Source organism: Rhipicephalus sanguineus, chromosome 7 (genome assembly GCF_013339695.2).
Source record: "Rhipicephalus sanguineus isolate Rsan-2018 chromosome 7, BIME_Rsan_1.4, whole genome shotgun sequence".
Taxonomy (NCBI): domain Eukaryota; kingdom Metazoa; phylum Arthropoda; class Arachnida; order Ixodida; family Ixodidae; genus Rhipicephalus; species Rhipicephalus sanguineus.
Window position 1 is genome coordinate 97,842,614 of NC_051182.1, and position 18,250 is coordinate 97,860,863.

At 44.7% G+C, this 18,250-nt stretch overlaps 1 protein-coding gene across 1 annotated transcript; it reads left to right on the plus strand.

Annotated features, from left to right (window-relative positions):
* Window positions 1-4,779: 4,779 nt before the first annotated feature.
* Window positions 4,780-13,906, plus strand: LOC125759328 (cytochrome P450 3A19-like). Its single transcript, XM_049417799.1, has 4 exons — window positions 4,780-4,864; window positions 9,110-9,250; window positions 11,967-12,132; window positions 13,639-13,906. The coding sequence occupies exons 1-4, from the start codon at window positions 4,827-4,829 to the stop codon at window positions 13,714-13,716; spliced, it is 423 nt and encodes a 140-aa protein (XP_049273756.1). The 5' UTR covers window positions 4,780-4,826; the 3' UTR covers window positions 13,717-13,906.
* The last annotated feature ends 4,344 nt before the right edge of the window (window positions 13,907-18,250 follow it).

Below are 18,250 nucleotides of genomic sequence, written 5' to 3' on the forward strand. Positions count from 1 at the left end.
GAGCGCTACCAACCGATCAGCCCGTTGTTCCGTGTATGCGCGCTGCCTCATAAGAACAAAGCTAAGGCCGTGACTAGGCCATCTAGATGTTTTAACGTGATACCGTTAAAGAGCGCCCTTTAAGAAAAAACAGTCTATGCCGAAATTAGGCAGAAGTCACCGCTTATATTAGTCATTTATTTCGGTCAAAAGTTCGTGATGTCGCGTTTGGTTAGTGCCGCTAGATCGTGTCGATGATAAAACTGAACCCTACGGGTACCAGCCGGGGAATGGAAATTTCTTCGTTAGATCGGGAACTTCTGAAGTCGGGTTTCGTTAGATCGCGTTCTAATTGCACTTAACTTGAGGCGCGAATTACTTAAACTTCAATTATTTACAAGATCCACCATCCATACTGCAGGCCGGCAACTCTCACGCACTCTGACGTCACACCCGCTTGAACTGATAACGTCTTCGAACACCTGCATCTTCATTATTGCTGGGTAAGTATATTCCAGAAAAATTATTGGCCAAGCTGAGTGCAAATCTGTTTTCTTTTGGCGAATACCGCAACGCAAACTGAACACGAATGATGAAAGGAAGACAAGCACGCTGTTATGTCGAGGTAAACTTAATTGAAGAGCACATGCAGCACAGTCAGAGAACGTACCTGTGTGTGTGTGTGCTCGCGCGTGCGTGCGTGTGTGTGTGTTTATCTGTGCGCGTTTGTGTATTTATGTACGAGCGTGCGTGCGCGCACTTGCGTGCGTGCGTGCGTGCGCGTGCGTGCGCGCACGCTACAGAAGCGTAACAACATAAGCATGAATTTTTTTTAGTCCTCCTTTCACGGAAGTTCGTGCGCGCATGTGTTCTTCTGTATCTCTCTCTCTCTCTCTCTCTCTCTCTCTCTCTCTCTCTCTCTCTCTGTCTCTCTCTCTCTCTCTCAGTGTGTGTGTGTGTGTGTGTGTGTGTGTGTGTGTGTGTGTGTGTGTGTGTGTGTGTGTGTGTGTGTGTGGTGTGTGTGTGTGTGTGTGTGAGAGAGAGAGAGAGAGAGAGAGAATGGCTTCCCTCTTTGCACCACTACCGACTATTGCGGGAAATTCAATACATAACCCGCTGCAATTTGCGCACGAGTCCTAGACGCCCTTCACTATAAAAATTCTTCTCAACCAGCGCGGACTAGGGCACCACTGCTGACAAATAGCTAGGTCAAAATTATTCACTTTGAGAAACGGCGCTGCAGAATGGGGCATTTACTCGACGCATTTACATTCAGTTCACCGCTTTCATCTATCTTATTATTTAGCGGAATATTACGTTGGGCGAGTTGTTGGTGCACAGCTTAACGACATAACGTAGCGCAATCTACGATAACTTTAGGATAAACAAGAGAAGGCAGAATTCAGCCTCTTTATTCCTGTTGCCCTCTTTTTCTACAGTTACATTACATTGCGGCACAGCGGCTTGCACCCATTTACGAGCCATACACTCTAAGAAGAAAAAGGTGTCCTTTGACTCTTCTTTGCTTCACATGTGACTCTCACGCGTATAACTCTCTTTCGAGAAGCACGTTGACTCTCTTTAGGAGAGTCGTGGGACGCACGACTTTGCGAAAGGGAGTTAGGGCGCCTCTTTAAAGATAGCTATACATCCCACGACTGTTCGTCCTGACGCAGCTCGCTAAGTATGACAGATACGTTGAACGCACTTTTTGCATGCATCCCCTCTGGCGTGCAGAATCGACACCATAGCTTCATCGCTCGCCTTCGCATCGTACCTTCTATCGGAACACCAGTATATACAAGACAAGGTTCGAGCTGAAGTTAAAGCGCTACTCGAAAAAGAGGCAAGTGCATCCTACCGGCCATAATAGTTTAGTAAGAAAAAAAAACTCCAGGCCTGCGCTGAAACCGTAGCACAGTCGCAGCGAAAGCTGGAAGAGCGGCGTTTCTAGATCCCGTTGTAAGCTATCTTGGGGCTACTAATACAAGTACACTAGCAAGATACCCACGACGCCATAAATCACAATTTTTGTGAAATTGGGAAGCACCTACTAAGCCATTCGTCATTCTACGGGGAAGCGAGGCACCAGCTACACGTCTGTAAGGCATTATGTGTACTTTGTTGACGCGACGACTGATGACGATGAAGAATTATGGCTCGGCCCTTTGTAATGGGTTGGAAGCTTTAAACGGCCCACCAGTTATGTAATTTGCATTGGGTGACGCCCGGTCGCTATTTCCCTCTCCCGCCATGCTGTATAACATACGTTGACGTCAGAGAGAGAGAGAGAGAGGGGGGGGGAGGGCGAAGACCTTTATTAGGACCCTGAGGAAAGGGATCATGCGCTTATGGGCTTCCTTGGCAACCAATACAAGTGCACTTGCGAAGAACCCACTACGCTATAAATCATTGCAATATTTGAGAAGTAAAGCAGGCACTATACCATTATTCGTCATTCTACAGAGAGCGTTGGTACCTGCTAAACGCATGTAAGGCATTATGCGCTTTGTTGATGCTGTGCCTGATGACGATGAAGAATTATGGCGGAGCCCTTTGTAATGGGTTGGAAGCATTCAACAACCTACTCGTTGCGCAATTCGCATTGTGTGATGTCTGGTTACAGCATTCGCGTTGTGCGACGCTTGGCGCTTATTTTGCTCTTCTACCACGTTATATTGCATATGTTAATGTGGTTCCTTCCCGACATGGAGCCTGTATAAGACCTTTTCGCAAAGCAATTTCAAGCACCGGCATGGCTCAGAGTTATGTTACAAGACACCACAAACATGTAGAACTGTTGTCCCCGTTTGTGTGATGTACAACCGGAAATAAAGAAAAAAAACCGGCATGGCTCAGAGGTTGAATACTGGGCTCCCATACAGAGGGCCGAGGTTCGAACCTCGTTCCATCCTGAATTTTTTTCTTATTTCGAGCGATAGTGGTTACGGGCAGCGGCGGCGGCGGCGGCAGACAACTACGGCGCCAAAAACGGCCGCTGAAATGATCTCATAACAGCTTTCGCTGTAAAACACAGTAATAAGGAAACAGCGCTGCTTCTTCAGGCGGGGACAAAACCAAAGGGAACGACACGGACAAACGCTTGCCGTTGCCGTTCCCTTTGCTTTTGTCCACGTCTGAAGAAGGCCCGCTGTTTCCCTATTACTATGACTACTACAGTTTAGTAAGATACCGACAACTAGCCCAATGCTTGACATTACTACTGACATTACTGTTCTTGTTGTTGTTGTTATTCTTGTTGCTGCTGCTGCTGTTTTACAGCGAAAGCTGTTATGATCTAACAAGGGCCGTTTTTGGCACCGTAGTTGTCCGCCGCAGCCGCCGCCGGTGTCTGTAACCACTATCGCTCGAAATAAGAAAAAAAACGAAATAACAAAAAAAACTCCAGGATGGAATGAGGTTTGAACCTGGTGCCTCTGCGTGGGAGCCCGTGTTATACCTCAGAGCCATGCCGGTGCTTCAAACTGCTTTGCAAAAAGACCCTATACAGGCTTCATGTCGAGAAGGAACCACATATGTAATGTAGCGTGGTAGAAGAGTGAAATAACAACCAAGCGTCACGCAACGCGAATTCTGTAACCACGCGTCACACAATGCGAATTGCGCGACGAGTGGCTTGTTGAATGCTTCCAACCCATTACAAAGGGCTCTTCCATAATTCTTCAGCGTCATCAGCCACAGCATCAACAAGGTGCACATAATGCCCTACAAGTGTTTAGCAGGTATCAGGGTTCTCCGCACAATGACGAAAAATTGCATAGTGGCTGCTTCCCTACTTCACAAAAATTATGATGATTTATAGCGTAGTGGGTTCCTCGCAAGTGGACTTCTGTTGGTTGCCAAGGAAGCCCATAAGGCTCCCATGATCCATTTCCTCAAGGTCTCAATAAAGTTAATTCCCTCTCTCTGTCTCTTTCTCACGTTAGCTTATGTTATAAAGCGTGGTGGGAGAGTGACATAAAGACCGGGCGTCACACAATGCGAATTAAGTAACTAGTGGGTCCTTTAAAGCTTCCAACCAATTACAAAAGGCTCAGTCATAATTCTTCATCGTCATCAGCCATCGCATCGAGAAACTGTTCATAGCGCCTTACAGATGGTACCTCGCTTCTCCGCAGAATGTCGAGTAATGTCGTCGTGGGTGCTTCCCAACTTCACAAAAATTATGATTTGTGGCGTAGTGGGTACGTTGCTAGTGTACTTGCATTAGTAGCCACAAGAGAGTTTACAACGGGCTCTAGAAATGCCGCTCTTCGAGCTTTCGCTGTGACTTTGCTGCGCTTTCCGCGCAGGCCTGGCGTTTTTTGTTGTTGCTTCTAGTGTTGTCGTTGCTGTCGTTGCTGTTGTTGTTGTAGAGGTGAGGAGGGGGGGGGGAAGAGAAATAGAGAGGAATGAAACTTTATTCTGTGTCAAGGAAGGTGGCAGTAAATGTGTGTGTGGTGGTGATGGTGCTCATTACGAGCTTTTTACTGGCGTTTTTGCTACACCAGTATATAAGTTCCTTCCTTAATCTGTCTGGAGTAGCACGTTAGACATTCCTGTGGAACTGCATGAGGAATTAAGATGAAAGTTCCCCTAAAAGCAAGCATGTTTGCCTGATTAACTTTTAATCTAATTGCTCGACTCTCCCGATCTCAATGAAACTAATTTTATCTGTGCTGCTGTCATTCTATTCCCTCTCTTTCTCTGACGAGCAGCTGGCTGACTTTATTGCGCATTCACTCTGACGTTGTTCCTAATAGTGTATTTGTTACATGCCACTGTTCACTGTGTAGGGGAAGCTCACTTACGACAACCTCGGTGAACTCACGTACTTGAGCCAAGTGATGTCAGAATCGTTGAGACTCTATCCTGCGCTTCCAGGGTAAAGTGCTACATTGCATTTTTGTTTTGCGTGAGCCTTGACCTGATTCCTGTGCTGCGTATACACCTGTAAAAGTGAAAAAAAGGGGGAATGCATCAAGGGCTTTTCTTTGTTAGACACAACGTAATGAAGGTAACAGATAGTGAATTCAAGGTAGGTATAAGAGACGTTATCTTTTTGTAGTTTTAAGCTGGACCAAGGGTAGAGCATCGGACGCGTTATCATAATGTTACCGGTTCGGCCCCGCCGACGGCTATTTGTTTTTTTTTTCGCCCAGCCTAATTCATTTTTATTTATGCCACAATTTCAACACTACAGTTAAAAGCTTCAAAAATGACGTTTTTCAGGGCTTTATTATATTTTTTGTTAGTTGGCTTCATTATAATGTGCGATGGCGTGTGTATGGTTCTCCATTAGGGGGGGGGGGAGGCAAGTCTCATAGAAGCACCTCCCCCCCCCCTATCGTTGTGGAGTCCGAAAGAAAACGAGCTCTGCAATGGATGCAAAAATGAAAATGAAGCGATGTCGTGCATCTTGCAACAGCCTGCCGTTGGTCCCCTGCTTTACGAGCTAGACTTCGGAAATGAACAGTCCTTTTAACGTCAGGTGTCCTTGGTCACCATTCTCGACAAGAAACATCCGTAGCCACAACCCTGCGCATCAAAAGGTGACGTAGAAGGTCGGACTGAGTAAAGATATGGGGACGAATTAGCGCCCCTTTTCGATGAACAGGTCGGGAGGGGGGGAGGGCATGGCTACCGCCAGCCCCTGACGCCATTGGCGCGCCTATCAGATTGTGTCTAACAATGAAACGAGCCCTTGATCCATTCTCCTTTCGTTCTTTTATAGAGAGGGTCTCATAGCGATTGTTTATAGGTCAGCTGCCAGCTCGTAGACAGAGAGAGAGAAATGTAATGCGGAAAGGCAGGGAGCTTAACCAGAAAACATATCTGGTTTCCTACCTTGCACTGGGGAAGGAGCAAGGGGAGACAGAAAAGTAAGAAAGAGAGGAATGGGATAGGGAGGGAGGGAAGCACGAACACACACACACACACACACACACACACACGCAGGAGTGTCACAATCGTAAATACATCAAGAGCTACATGACACCAGCTGTTGGCAGAAAAGAAGTGTATTCCACACTCGCCGCCAGGGCTGCGAGTGGCGCTGTCTAACACTCTCAAGTTCCCGTGCACGGAAATACCCAATAGAGTGGACGGGAGGACGACCGCCTCCGTAATTGAGCATCGGACGGTTTATCCGAAGGTTGTAAATTCGGTCTCTACCGAAAGCAACTGTTTTTTTTTTTGTTCACATTAATGCCGTTCCATTTATGTCGTAATTTCACATTTATACTTAAAAACTATAAGAGTAATCATTATGCCTACCTTGTCTCCATTGTCTGCTAGCTTCATTAGGATCTGTTCTTGTAATTTTTAATGGCAAGATGTATTGGACGGTACTGAGATCAACCTTTAGGCGACTATGGGGTGCATCTCTTGTCCTACAGCAAACACCATAAACAAAGGCACTGTAGCAGATTGGAGGTTACAAAGTTTTAACACTCGTCCGTAAAAGGTGTTTTGTTTTGCGTTGATGCGTTCCACCTAAAGTTAGCTATACAGGGCAATTTACCCACAGAAAATCATTTCGCTACTGCTTCAAATAGTCCTGTCTTTAATTTTTGTGCCCTCCTAATTAACGAGGTCACATTACGCGTCAATTATTTAGACAATGCCAAAACAGCAGTGAAATCTAGCTAAACAATTGCAACTAATGTTGCTCGCTAAGCTAGGTGCAAAAGAAGGCTAAAAATATACCTGCACACACACTTGTACGTGTCCCCCTCTATTTAACACGATCGCCCACTCTCACTGATCACTTTCGTCTTTCATTATGTGCTAAGTGCGATTACAGAGCGCCGTTAAAGCAGGTATGTAATGCTCTTTAAAAACAAGACAGCGATTACCACATGGTTTCCACCTGAAAATCTTTACGGGGTCCCTGTGTTGTATCTGGGCCACACTTACCATATGGCCAACATTTTTTATTATATGATATTGCGAAAATCTCGGCGCATTCACATGGTTCCGGCTAATTGTCACGGAAAGTCAAATCAACGATGGTCACAGACATGAAAAGAACTGCTTTTTGTAAAACTAACTTTCTTTGTCGTTGAAATCTGTGCAGCAGTCACGTGTTTAATTAACATTGTAGACCTTGAACCTCTTGAACAATTCACTCCCGCTCTACCACCTGTGTGTTCACTTAGATCACTTCATTCAATATCAGGTTCTGATAGCTGATTCAAGAGAGAAAGAGTCTTCCCAGGTATAATCATTCAACCTAGACACATTTTCGCCCCGCAAAGCTTTTGTTTCCAGAAACCAGAATTAGTTGTCTTCGCATTGTTTCGATACATTTAGGACAGAGGAAATATTCAAAGGAAAAAAATTGCGCCACAATGTGAAGTTGGGCTATGTGGTTTTCGCTGCGTGATATGTTTGCTGCTACCGAAAACTTCTTGATATGCGGCTCCGACGGGCAGTCATTCAATGGGAAGGAAGACGTTTTTATTTAACTTAAGGTTGTATCCTGTTAAATGACCTGTATTTAAGACCATGACGTTGCTTCCTCTGCATGTGGTATCTTTTGTCTATTTCACTCTGCATATTGGCCCTGATTTAAATAGGTTCAAGTTGCCGCCCAGGTCGTTTTAGTGTTGGTGTTGCTGTCCCCGTTAAACATGCCATCCAAACACAACACGGCATTGTTCTTTTGTATATGTAAGGAACAATAGTCTTGCATTCCCTATAAAGCGCAAGGATTGCATAAATCCTGTTCGCTTTCAGTTTAGATCAAGCTCGTGACACTACAGTGAAAAAAAAGTTTGGCAGATCCCACGCCTTGTGGGAATCGGTTTCATGCGAAGCACTCAGCGAGTAGTTTTATGCTGCATTTTTTGGCTTTGAGCCAAGTGTTACGAGGTGGATCGACGTGTTTTTGTAAGTGCAGGAGCTGTGTACACATCGTGGTCTCACCAGGCACGTCGACAATACTGGCGTTGAAACGGTACCTTATGGTCTGACGTAACGTAGCACTCACGTTAGAACACATACGTCAGTATTATCGCGGCTAAGTGCACTTTACGGTGCGATGACGTGAACATCATACGTAATTTTCCGTAGCCTTGAATATACCTTGATGAATCATGGGAATACAAATGTAATGTTTATTAAACTGCTATAAAAGTAGAGCTAACACTGCAACCACACACGTTAATCTGATATGACGCCTGTATCATAGGAGTACATGTGTAGTGTTGATTGCTTTGCTATAAAACTAGATAGCTAGCATCGAAACCACAATTGACGTTACACCGATATTACGCCTGCATAGGGCGGTTCTCCAAGGCAGTTTCTAAACCTGGCGTAGCTCTGTGGTAGAATACCTGACTGTCACGCAGGATGCTTGGGTTCAATTCTTGCTGGGATCCTAATTTTTATTCTTTGCATTCGTCGAGTCAGCGCTGACGGTGTCGGTTTTTCTTAACGCTCTGGCATTTAAATTACCAATGTCTGTTATCGGCCTCCCCAGGGAGGTTAAAATTAAACCTCCTTGGCCCTTCCTGGGTAGATATTAACTGTCAATCACATGTGGCGCATACCCGTACAACGCGGCCTGTGGTAAACGGGTATGTGCCACACGTGTCTGGAGGAAAGGGATTGACGACCTGCGCGACAGGATTTTCACGTTATTCATGTCATGACCAGAAAGTCATATTCGACAAATCCTCTTACCCTCCCATGCGAAATTTGGTCCACCAAATTAGGGAGGTGACAGTGGGAGCACCCAGACGTAGGCAGCTAGATAGATAGATAGATAGATAGATAGATAGATAGATAGATAGATAGATAGATAGATAGATAGATAGATAGATAGATAGATAGATAGATAGATAGATAGATAGATAGATAGATAGATAGATAGATAGATAGATAGATAGATAGATAGATAGATAGATAGATAGATAGATAGATAGATAAAAACGCTCAAAGTACCTTGGGATCGCTAATAAAACACAAATAACGTCCCCTATCCTTTCCTTGGCCTAACTGTCTGTTGGTTTCATTGGTTGACGTTATTCTTAGTGGCTATACCTGCCTTGGTAGTCGGTAACTTTTTTTTTACCTTCCATTCAACGTGCCATGAGTATCTGTGTCAATAACTGTGCCTTTGCAGATCGGTGCGCAGGATATGTGATCAAGACTACGAGTACAACGGGGTTCGCATCCTCAAAGGCATGAATGTTTCTGTTCCCACCCTGGATGTACACTACGATCCCGCACTGTGGCCAGAACCCAAAAAGTTTGACCCTGAACGGTAACGAAGCGATAATTTCTCAGCCCTAAGACTAGAGTAAGCACCTGTAGTAAACTAGAACTACCGCGTTATCCCAAATAAAGATTTTTTAACACGAAAGTGTTTTATGCCGGGGTCCACCAAGATTTTCATGACGTATTTCCGTCACGGAAATACATCAGCAAAATGAACGCCATCAAATGGCAAAGAAAAAAACTATAAGAAAAGGTCAATTGACAGGAGTCGAACCCATGACCTCATGGTCCGCGATGATGGCTGGCGGGCGTTTAGCCCACTGAGCTATCACCAAACGTTTTTTCTTCCTTTGTTGTTGAGCTACCGCAAAACACATAACGGAGGCTACATGAACACGCCTTTTACATTTCACACTTTCCTCTCACAGCGCTCTTGCATGGATGGATGGACGGATGGATGCTATGAGCGCCCCTTTATAATGGGGCGGTGACATCTGTGCCGCCAGGCTCGAAAAAAGAACAAAAAAACGCGCCGTTACTACGGCCATCCCATTCAGCGCGTTTCCAATAGATGTTTATTAGAACAACCCTCTCATAGCATCCATCCATATCATAAAATAGCTCTCCGACGCTCGCCTGGCTCTCGCACCGCGTTCCCCGCTCGCCCTGTGGGAACTGGAAGTACGGCCAGTCTACAGGGAAGACACGACGCGCGTAATGTTTTATCTTCGCGTTTCACGACGCTTTGAAGGAGTGTGTATCGAATATCAGTGTTTATTATGTGCTTGTCGATGAGATATTTGCGCGGGATTCACCATTTACGGTGTCCACGTATATGTTAAGAACTTCAGCTACCGCAATGGCTAAATCATGATCATGGGCATCAGTCGTCGGTACGGAGGTGTGCCACTAGGCGTCAACGTGAGCGCGTCCACATCAGGCGGTGCTACATCTGCCAAACAACAATAGACATTATACAAGCTCTCATATACCAATGCACTAAAGCAATCAACTACTTCTGTGGCGACACATTTCACTTTCTTGTTATACCGATTCCTATGACAGAGGGATCAACCATCGTTTTATTATATCTTCCTTTCTCAACGCTACGAACAATGCCTATGATATGGCACTGTATACGTGAAGAAGACGTGCGCTATCACCTGGATTTTACTGAGATCCGTGCGCTACACGCACGGAGTAGATTTGAAAACAGTACGCTTCAAGAATAAGAACGAAATGCTGACAGAAAAGCAATATATTATACGCGACGCCCGTCTGTCCATTACCGGAGACGTAGAGCGCAAAAATATTGTCGAACAGCTATTTTGATGTATGCATAATACAATCGTCTGGAATTTTTTTCGTAGAAGACTGAAAACGCAGCAGCACTTCATAGTTATCTAATGCAAGATATCTTGATAATAAACTTTAAATCCCTTTCACGTAAACGTCACGAGGCTATATATACAGTGGATATTTGCGTTACGCATATCTCAGCCAGGAGGCGCTGTCTCAGCTTACGTTGTACATATTTGCGTATATGTAACGCCGGCGCACTTTCATTTCGCCCTCTGGCATGCAAAAGTGTGGACTTTCATATGGCAATTACTAGTCTTTGTATTTACCTTGTACAATTGTGCATGTGCATTTTAGTGGTGCCATGGACTAGTCTGCAGGATCTCCTGTTCCGGTTGCTTCAATGTAATCGATGTTCTTCGGGCATATGGGAGTTTTTGTTTGTTACGAATGCGAGCATGGATTCCTGGTCCCTTCTAAACGTGCCTACTTCTCTGTTACATCATGCCGTTAAACAGAGAGCACCTGGATCGCCCCATGAGTGGTTGCCATTGAGGCAGCCGGGCATAAGTAAACCGCCGTGTTTGCGAGGTGTTTATATAAGTGTTCGTCTCTAGCCTATATGAGGCCGTCATTGGGCTGGGTTCAGCATTTATGTTAAGTCGGTGCTTAGCACTGAGAATCTCCCCAAGACAGTCTGCAACTGGGAGACAATCGTGACTTCGCAACAATGTGACTTCGTGACTTCGCAAAATTTTGGTGCACTGCATCGTATGATCATATCTCTCAAATTAAATATTGGTGTTAATGGTCTAATGAAGCAGCTGATTCTGTTAACATGCTAAAAATAATAAATCTACCAGGACAGTAGTACCTTTTCTTTTGATATTAAACCGAATTACTTGCATAATCTGGGCTTCCGCCCTACAGACAAGAAAATGTTACTTTGAGAGTCATTCAATACAGATGACAAAAATATTAGCTTGCACCAGCCATTTGCAAGACTCGTTTACGACAGCTGTCATAAGGTAGTATGAGCACACGAAAGTTATAGACTGCTATGTAAGAACGTACGTTATGTATTTTAAATATTTTCAAGTCGTATTCGTTCAGGATACTCTGAATTCGCGTTTCCAATTTAAATTGCGCTCTAAATTGCGTTTCGCACATGTTTACACCTCTCATTCATCATGTTGTAGATTGTGCCAGTAGAGTGTGCCAACAGCGTACAATGCCAACGCCGGCGTGCTTCGATCTGTGCTTCGAAAGCGCGACGTTCGTTCTACAGCCCCACAAGAGATCATTCGACAAACTTCGCGTGGCTGGACCGCAGTAAACACACACAAGGCTGCAAAAAATATATTGTATAGACTTTCAGGTCTCGCGGAGTCGACGTTTATATGTCAATTCGCTATGCAATGCTAATCTTTTTTTTTTACTCTCGGCTCTATACGGTGTCGCAGATTCAGCAAGGCCAACAAGGCTAACATACATCCAATGTCGTACTTACCCTACGGATTCGGACCGCGGAAGTGCCTAGCGTCGGCACTGTCGCAAGTGGTGATCGCTCTCGCAATGGCCCTTCTTGTGACGAGGTACAGGTTACTGCCCAGCGGCAAGTACAAAGACGTGAGTACCAATCTTCAAAACAAACCAATCTGCGGCCACTGTCACTCTCTTGCATGCATTGATATAACGTTCGATTTACATGTACATGGGAGCCTTTACTACACTGCGGCAACAATTGTGACTGTGTTCAAAAAGTGTTGCAGGGCCCTTGACATATATACAGAGACTGCCAGGCCTTCTATATTATGAAGGTACATAGCAGCCTTTATCAAAGCTATGGCGCGCAGCGGACACTCCGCGTTAGTGCAGTCATGTCATGTGCTGTGGCGCACATGAAGAAGAGATGTTCAATGTACAAGCACTTCACAGTTTCCTAATTTCAAGAACTCAAATTCAAAACTTTTGTCAGTTAACAAGAACATCTCAGAATGATGTGACCTCTTATATATGTGGGGCTACGTATTTAAAGAAAAAATATGTGTTTATCTTTAGTTGAAGCTCACGTTTCGTGGAAAATCTTTTTTTTTCTTAAATCCACAATTTAAATTATGCTCCCTTCTTCGTCTCGGGCTTGGCGGTTTTTCTCAAGTTCGACAAATTTTACTCAAATTGGCTCATTGGTTGTCTGAAACAAGTATTTCTTCGTTGCACGCGTACTCGAAGCAGAAGATCAGCGTCGACTCATAGCTTAAGCTCATCTTCAAATTGAAAGGAGCCACCACAAAAGACGTCGTCCTCGGGGAACCACATATCCGCTCCTTATGAACTATAGCGAAGCGCACGCATTTGGAAACGCTTCTGCCTTTACCTTGCGTCAGGGGCTTATTTATCGTTCATGGGAGATTTTGTGAGCGTATAGTAGATAAGTAAAAGAATAGGAATAACAAATTTCACTGTCTACTTCAGCACTCTAATTTTCATGTCTCCAGCACGTCAGCGCTTACTGTTCTGCACTATGCTAGAAGGCAGAAAAGGTGCAGTTTGCTTCTAAACACTTTTATAAGGGATAGATCGGAGCGCTTATTTGTGGATTTCATGCTAGAACTCCCCACGAGAAATGTAAAGCAATCACCTCAGTATTCACACGTTTGGTGCATGCAAGATCACCGCATCAATAGACGCCGAGCAACTTTCTCTGGCTGCTGTACAACTGAGACATCACTCAATTTCTTTCCGTAAAGCTCTACTTGACAGTGTCTTAGCTTTCGAGAAATCGTCGTAAAAATAAGTCTGATAATTTTTCGCATGCGCATAGTATGTCACCAATAGTTTGCAACAGCTACTTCGGATTTCTCTTGCAATGCGGTCGTACACGCTTAACGTAACAACCGATTGCTTCAATGTTAAAAGTCACGGATGAATTGAAAGTCAGGAATAACATTTTCACATAAATTCCTAGCACCATCCCGTGCCGCTATCTACAAAGACTAAAGCATTCCATGACAAAATTACAATATTTCCCTAGCTCTTACGATGTCTCATAAGGAAAACGTCTATTCTTGTATGAATATCAACGTTTGCAAAATATTTACTTCATTTCTTCTTTTTATCTTCGTTTTTCTTAAGGAGCCGCCAAAATATGCTGCAACGACGTTACTGGGCTATCCCAAGGAAGGTATCTGGCTGAAACTGGAAAAAGCTTAAGGGATGAACAAAAGAACGTGAATCAACGTCCGTTTTGGTATGTCTCTTGAAGTGCCATCGTCGTTTATCGTTTCCATTCCAGCAGCGAGCTGCACTTTCAACTCCCCACATGGCTGAACTCAATCGCACGTTTTCTGTTCTCTCGCCTCGCAGCTGAAATCACTCGTCAATAAAGCAATTTGAGTTGTTTACGTCTCGTAATTGGATAGTTTCTTTGTTTCCCATCTTTTTTTAATAACGTGAGCAACGAGCGACACTCTTGTCTCTCTTCCAAGGACTTCCGGTCGAGCGCTTACTTCCGGTTTTGAAGTTGAAGTTGAAGTTTGTTCTTCTCTTTTTATGAAGTACATGTATTTACACTTTTAGGAACCCAACAAAATTGTGAAAGGGTCCCTATCCGCATTAGAAGATTAAAAACACTAAATGGCGACAACATGGGAGGAGAACAATTAAGAATTGTTATCAAAAGCACAAGTAAACAGAGATATTAACACCTAATATAGTTTGACAGCAAATGGTCACTGTTATGAAACAATAAAAACATAAATGACGCTATAATTTGATGTAAGTAAAACAGAAGGAGTTTATTGTGTGATATGTATAGGTGTGAATCCGAAAACGTGAAAATATTGACTACAAATTATTATGACAGGACGAATTGATATGGAGTGAATTTTTTAGTTGTGCTAGGAAAGACTGGAGGGACAGGGCTGTCTTCAGGTTAGTAGTAAGGCAACTCCAAATTACACTTCCTCTCAATTCCAAAGTTTGACGAGACCATAATTAGAATTTATTTTAGGTAATAAAAGTTGGCAGTGTGAAAAACACTCGTTAACTCGAGGTGACAGACGAAGACACCCCGACAGTAAGTTGAGATTACCGTGAAATATTCTGTATATTATAGAAGCAATAGACATCGCAAAAGGGACATTTTTCGTTTCCATAGTATGCAGCGTCAATGCTGTCCAGACACAGGAGTCGGAGAACACGTATAAAATATTTTAGTTTGACTTTGAAGTTTTTGTCGCTGAGCATCAGCACGCGAGCCTCACTGCAATGGACATTATCCCGACGAGTCAAGACAGTTCCCCCGAGTTTGTGAGTTCTGCGTCCTGCAAGCAGCCTAAATTGTAGAAATCATTGTCAGGGTCATTGGACGACAATTCACTCATCGTTGTTTATGTGCACCACGAGCAGATGGCGGATTTTGCCGCTAGTACGTAGCGAGTTTCTGTATCCCCGTGACGTCACACTGCTATGAAACGTCACTGAGAAGCTGCGCCCTCGATATCGAAACCGAAAGTGTCTTTTTAAGGCAGTGGTAAATAAAATATATGCGATGCATTTCCAGGCACCACATTGCTCCTTTTAGGTTTCTCGACACCAGTATTTTTATGTAGAGCAAAAGTCCGAGAAAATTTATAATTCGTGTCAGTACTACTTTAAGGCGCGTGTTTCATAAGTGTGGGATCGAGAGTACGTGTCAAATACTGACTAAAACGTCCGTTTTCAAGCAAGAATAAGTAATATTTTTTTTTTGATAACCAGGAATAGTATTGTGTAGACTGCATTTTCGCGATGTAGGCGCACAGCCTTTTCAGTTTACTTAACTTTCGCCTGTTGCAGCAGGCAAAACAGGATGGTCGAGCAACCTTGGGGCTCGTTGCGCTCATTGATGCCTTTCAACGGCCTGTTATGTGGGAGCGAGTAATAAAGATCGCCTAAAGAATTGAAGATGTATAGATCAGATTGATGTTCATAACCAAGCAGTGTTAAGCTTGTGAAATGCCCTCGCTTTCGCGCAATTTCATCTCGAATCGGCTTATGTACAAGCAAATGATTATGTTTGCGTTCAAAACAAGGGCATGCCTATCGGGTCGTGCATCGCGCCTTTGTAGAGAGACCTATTTCTAGAAGAACGAGACAGTCTTACAGCAGACGTTGCGAGGAATCCAAGTCCTGAGAGTTTTGAGATATCACTACTTAGTCGTAGTGTGGTGCCTCGGGGTTGCATTCTGAGTTGTCAAAATGGTCGTAATATTTGAAGAAATTTTATCTCCCCTAGTATATCGTATGATATTCCATACAAGGATTCCGTGAGGTTTCATCAGTGATCATGTTTGCGGAACCACGCGCGAACAGGCTAATCCTACTGTCCTCACCTGCGCGCAGTCAACTTCAAAGAAAGCATATTGTTCAGTCTTGCTTCTTCAACGCATTAAACCAGTCCTGCTGCCACAGAGTCGGCGCCGGCTTTCACGCACAGCTCACTCTCCTGCATCACGACGGATTACTAATCTCAGTGGCTGAGATAATCCGCAGAAAAGAAAGGAAGGGTAGCAGTGAGGCTACGGTCAACTGAAAGCAGACGGCGCAAAAGAACCGAAAGGTCACGGTGATTCCGTAGAAGCATTAAGTTGCCCATTGACTTAAATATGTCGGCGGGTCGGGGTAAATGTACTTTTTTCTGCCCACACAAGCTTCGTTTTTTTTTTTCTTTCGAGGAGAAACATTCCATATACAAGGAAACAAGAATCTCATTGTGACGTGAACTACGGTAAATGATTTGTGGCATGTGCGAGGGGCTTGGTGTACAGGATCCCCTTGAGCTGTGGTGCTTGCCACGTAAGTCAAAGGGCCAAACAACGAAACGTTCCTTTCCTTCGACCGCGCCCTCACCTTACGTAAGGCCTTCTTAGAGCCAAGTACCGACGGAGGAAGCAAGCGTACTTTGAAAGCTCCCTTCACCCGTCCTCGCGGGAGGAATGGTTGCCGCGCTCCTGCGTTCGAGATTATCAAATATAAGCTTTGCTCACAAGCGTTTATTCTGTAAAAAAAGTTGGGTCACTACATCATTTCCAAATTGAAGTGTTAATATAAAACGCGTGTACGCTTTCTTCGAACTGCGATTACTAAATGTGAAAAGCCACCGTAGTCGAGCGCAAAACGTGGTGCGTTCTAGCAACACTGAAACGCCCGCCTCTTTAAACGCTGTCAGTCACACTACAGAGTCACACTTCACCGTGCACGCACGCTCGCGTCTCCCAGCAGAGGCGGGGTGGGAGGGTTGCCTCGAAAACAAGCATCACGTGGGCTAGTTCATCACGTGGGCTAGCTGTGAGGTGAAGCGCTCGTTCAGGACCAGGAGCGGACCTAAGGGCGCACGAAGGTAGCCCCCCCAAGGCAACCTTAAGCTGAGAAAGCGCCAAGGAAGCCTTCACCGAGGGCTCCTTAGTGAGGAAGCTTTCAGAGTGACATAAGGCGGCCTCACCAAAATGAAGGCTTCCTTACTGAGGAAAGGAACGTTTCGTTGTTTGACCCAAAGTGGCAGATGTGGGAACGATCGCTCGGACCAAGGTTATTTTCTCCTGCACATATGACCGCACCTGCACCATCCTGGAAGCAGCTCTCATTACATGTGAACAGGGCAAGAAACCATCGTTAGCCTTGTCCAAGCGAGAACTGTCATTCCCGGAAGACACCAGCACGAACGGTGGGCGATGAATGGGCCTTTCGCGTGCCTTGTGTCCCTACATTGCTTTTGCTCTCTTCATATAAAACACCTGTAGAAAAGAATAAAGCTTGAGTTGGCAGCGAGCGTTCCGCATTGATCGTCGCTGTGTACCTTGTGCCCTTCGCGCTGCGTCATCTTAACGAGAAAATTTTGACAGCCGTTAAAAAGCCTCACGTTCGAAAACATGCCTGGCAAGCAATTATTCAGCGACCACGAAAAGAAGCTTGTGCACAAGTACAAGGCATCGATTGAAAATGAGAAATCGGATACAGTGTCACTGATAAGCACTACAGAGAAGCACCCCTTCAGTGCGAGAAGCGAGGCAAGGAGGCATGAAGGTTGCCCTAGCGCAACCTTAAAGGGGTGGTGTCATCAAATTTCGAGGCTATAACAAGCCTGTTGTGGGTTTCCTCTGTATGCAAGGACGCTCCACACGAAGGGTCGGACATAACTAACGTTTAGAATATGTTTTATTTCACTTCCAAAGTGTACCTAAATGCCCATTCTCCCGATCGAAACGCATCGCTAGCGCGCCAACTCTGACGTAGATCTATAGGAGCGGCAACGAAAGTTGTAGTGACGTCACACCAGATCTGCTGTAGTGACGTAATTTTTAATCAAAATATAGTGCCGGATAACCCTGATGCGAAATAAAGGGAGCAATTTAAAGCTAACATTTAGCTACATATATTTTGAGAGTTTGTCATCGCCGGCAGTAGGTTATATATAGATAAAATGAATCCACGCAACCGGGTGTCGAAAGAGAGATTTGTCGATAGCTAAAGGCGGCATGCACAAGATACTAAATGGACGAACGAGCCAGCCGCTAAAGACTACGCGACGGGAGAAACATTCCCAGGAACTGGGCCGAAGCTTCGCAGTCGGCAGCGCGCGAACATAAAACCAATAAAACGTCGGAAGAGGACGCTGCACGCGGCAAGGCGCTCATCGCGCTCGCTCCCAATGGTTGGAACCAATGTGTAACTTCGCCACCGTTATGTTGGGGCCGTAAGACCAATC

Excerpts from the sequence above, each read along its gene's own strand:
- LOC125759328 (XM_049417799.1), top strand. The coding sequence starts at position 4,827 with ATGTCAGAATCGTTGAGACTCTATCCTGCGCTTCCAGG. Across the intron at positions 9,251-11,966 it reads AAAAAGTTTGACCCTGAACG|ATTCAGCAAGGCCAACAAGG; the intron begins GTAACGAAGCGA and ends ACGGTGTCGCAG. Across the intron at positions 12,133-13,638 it reads CCAGCGGCAAGTACAAAGAC|GAGCCGCCAAAATATGCTGC; the intron begins GTGAGTACCAAT and ends GTTTTTCTTAAG.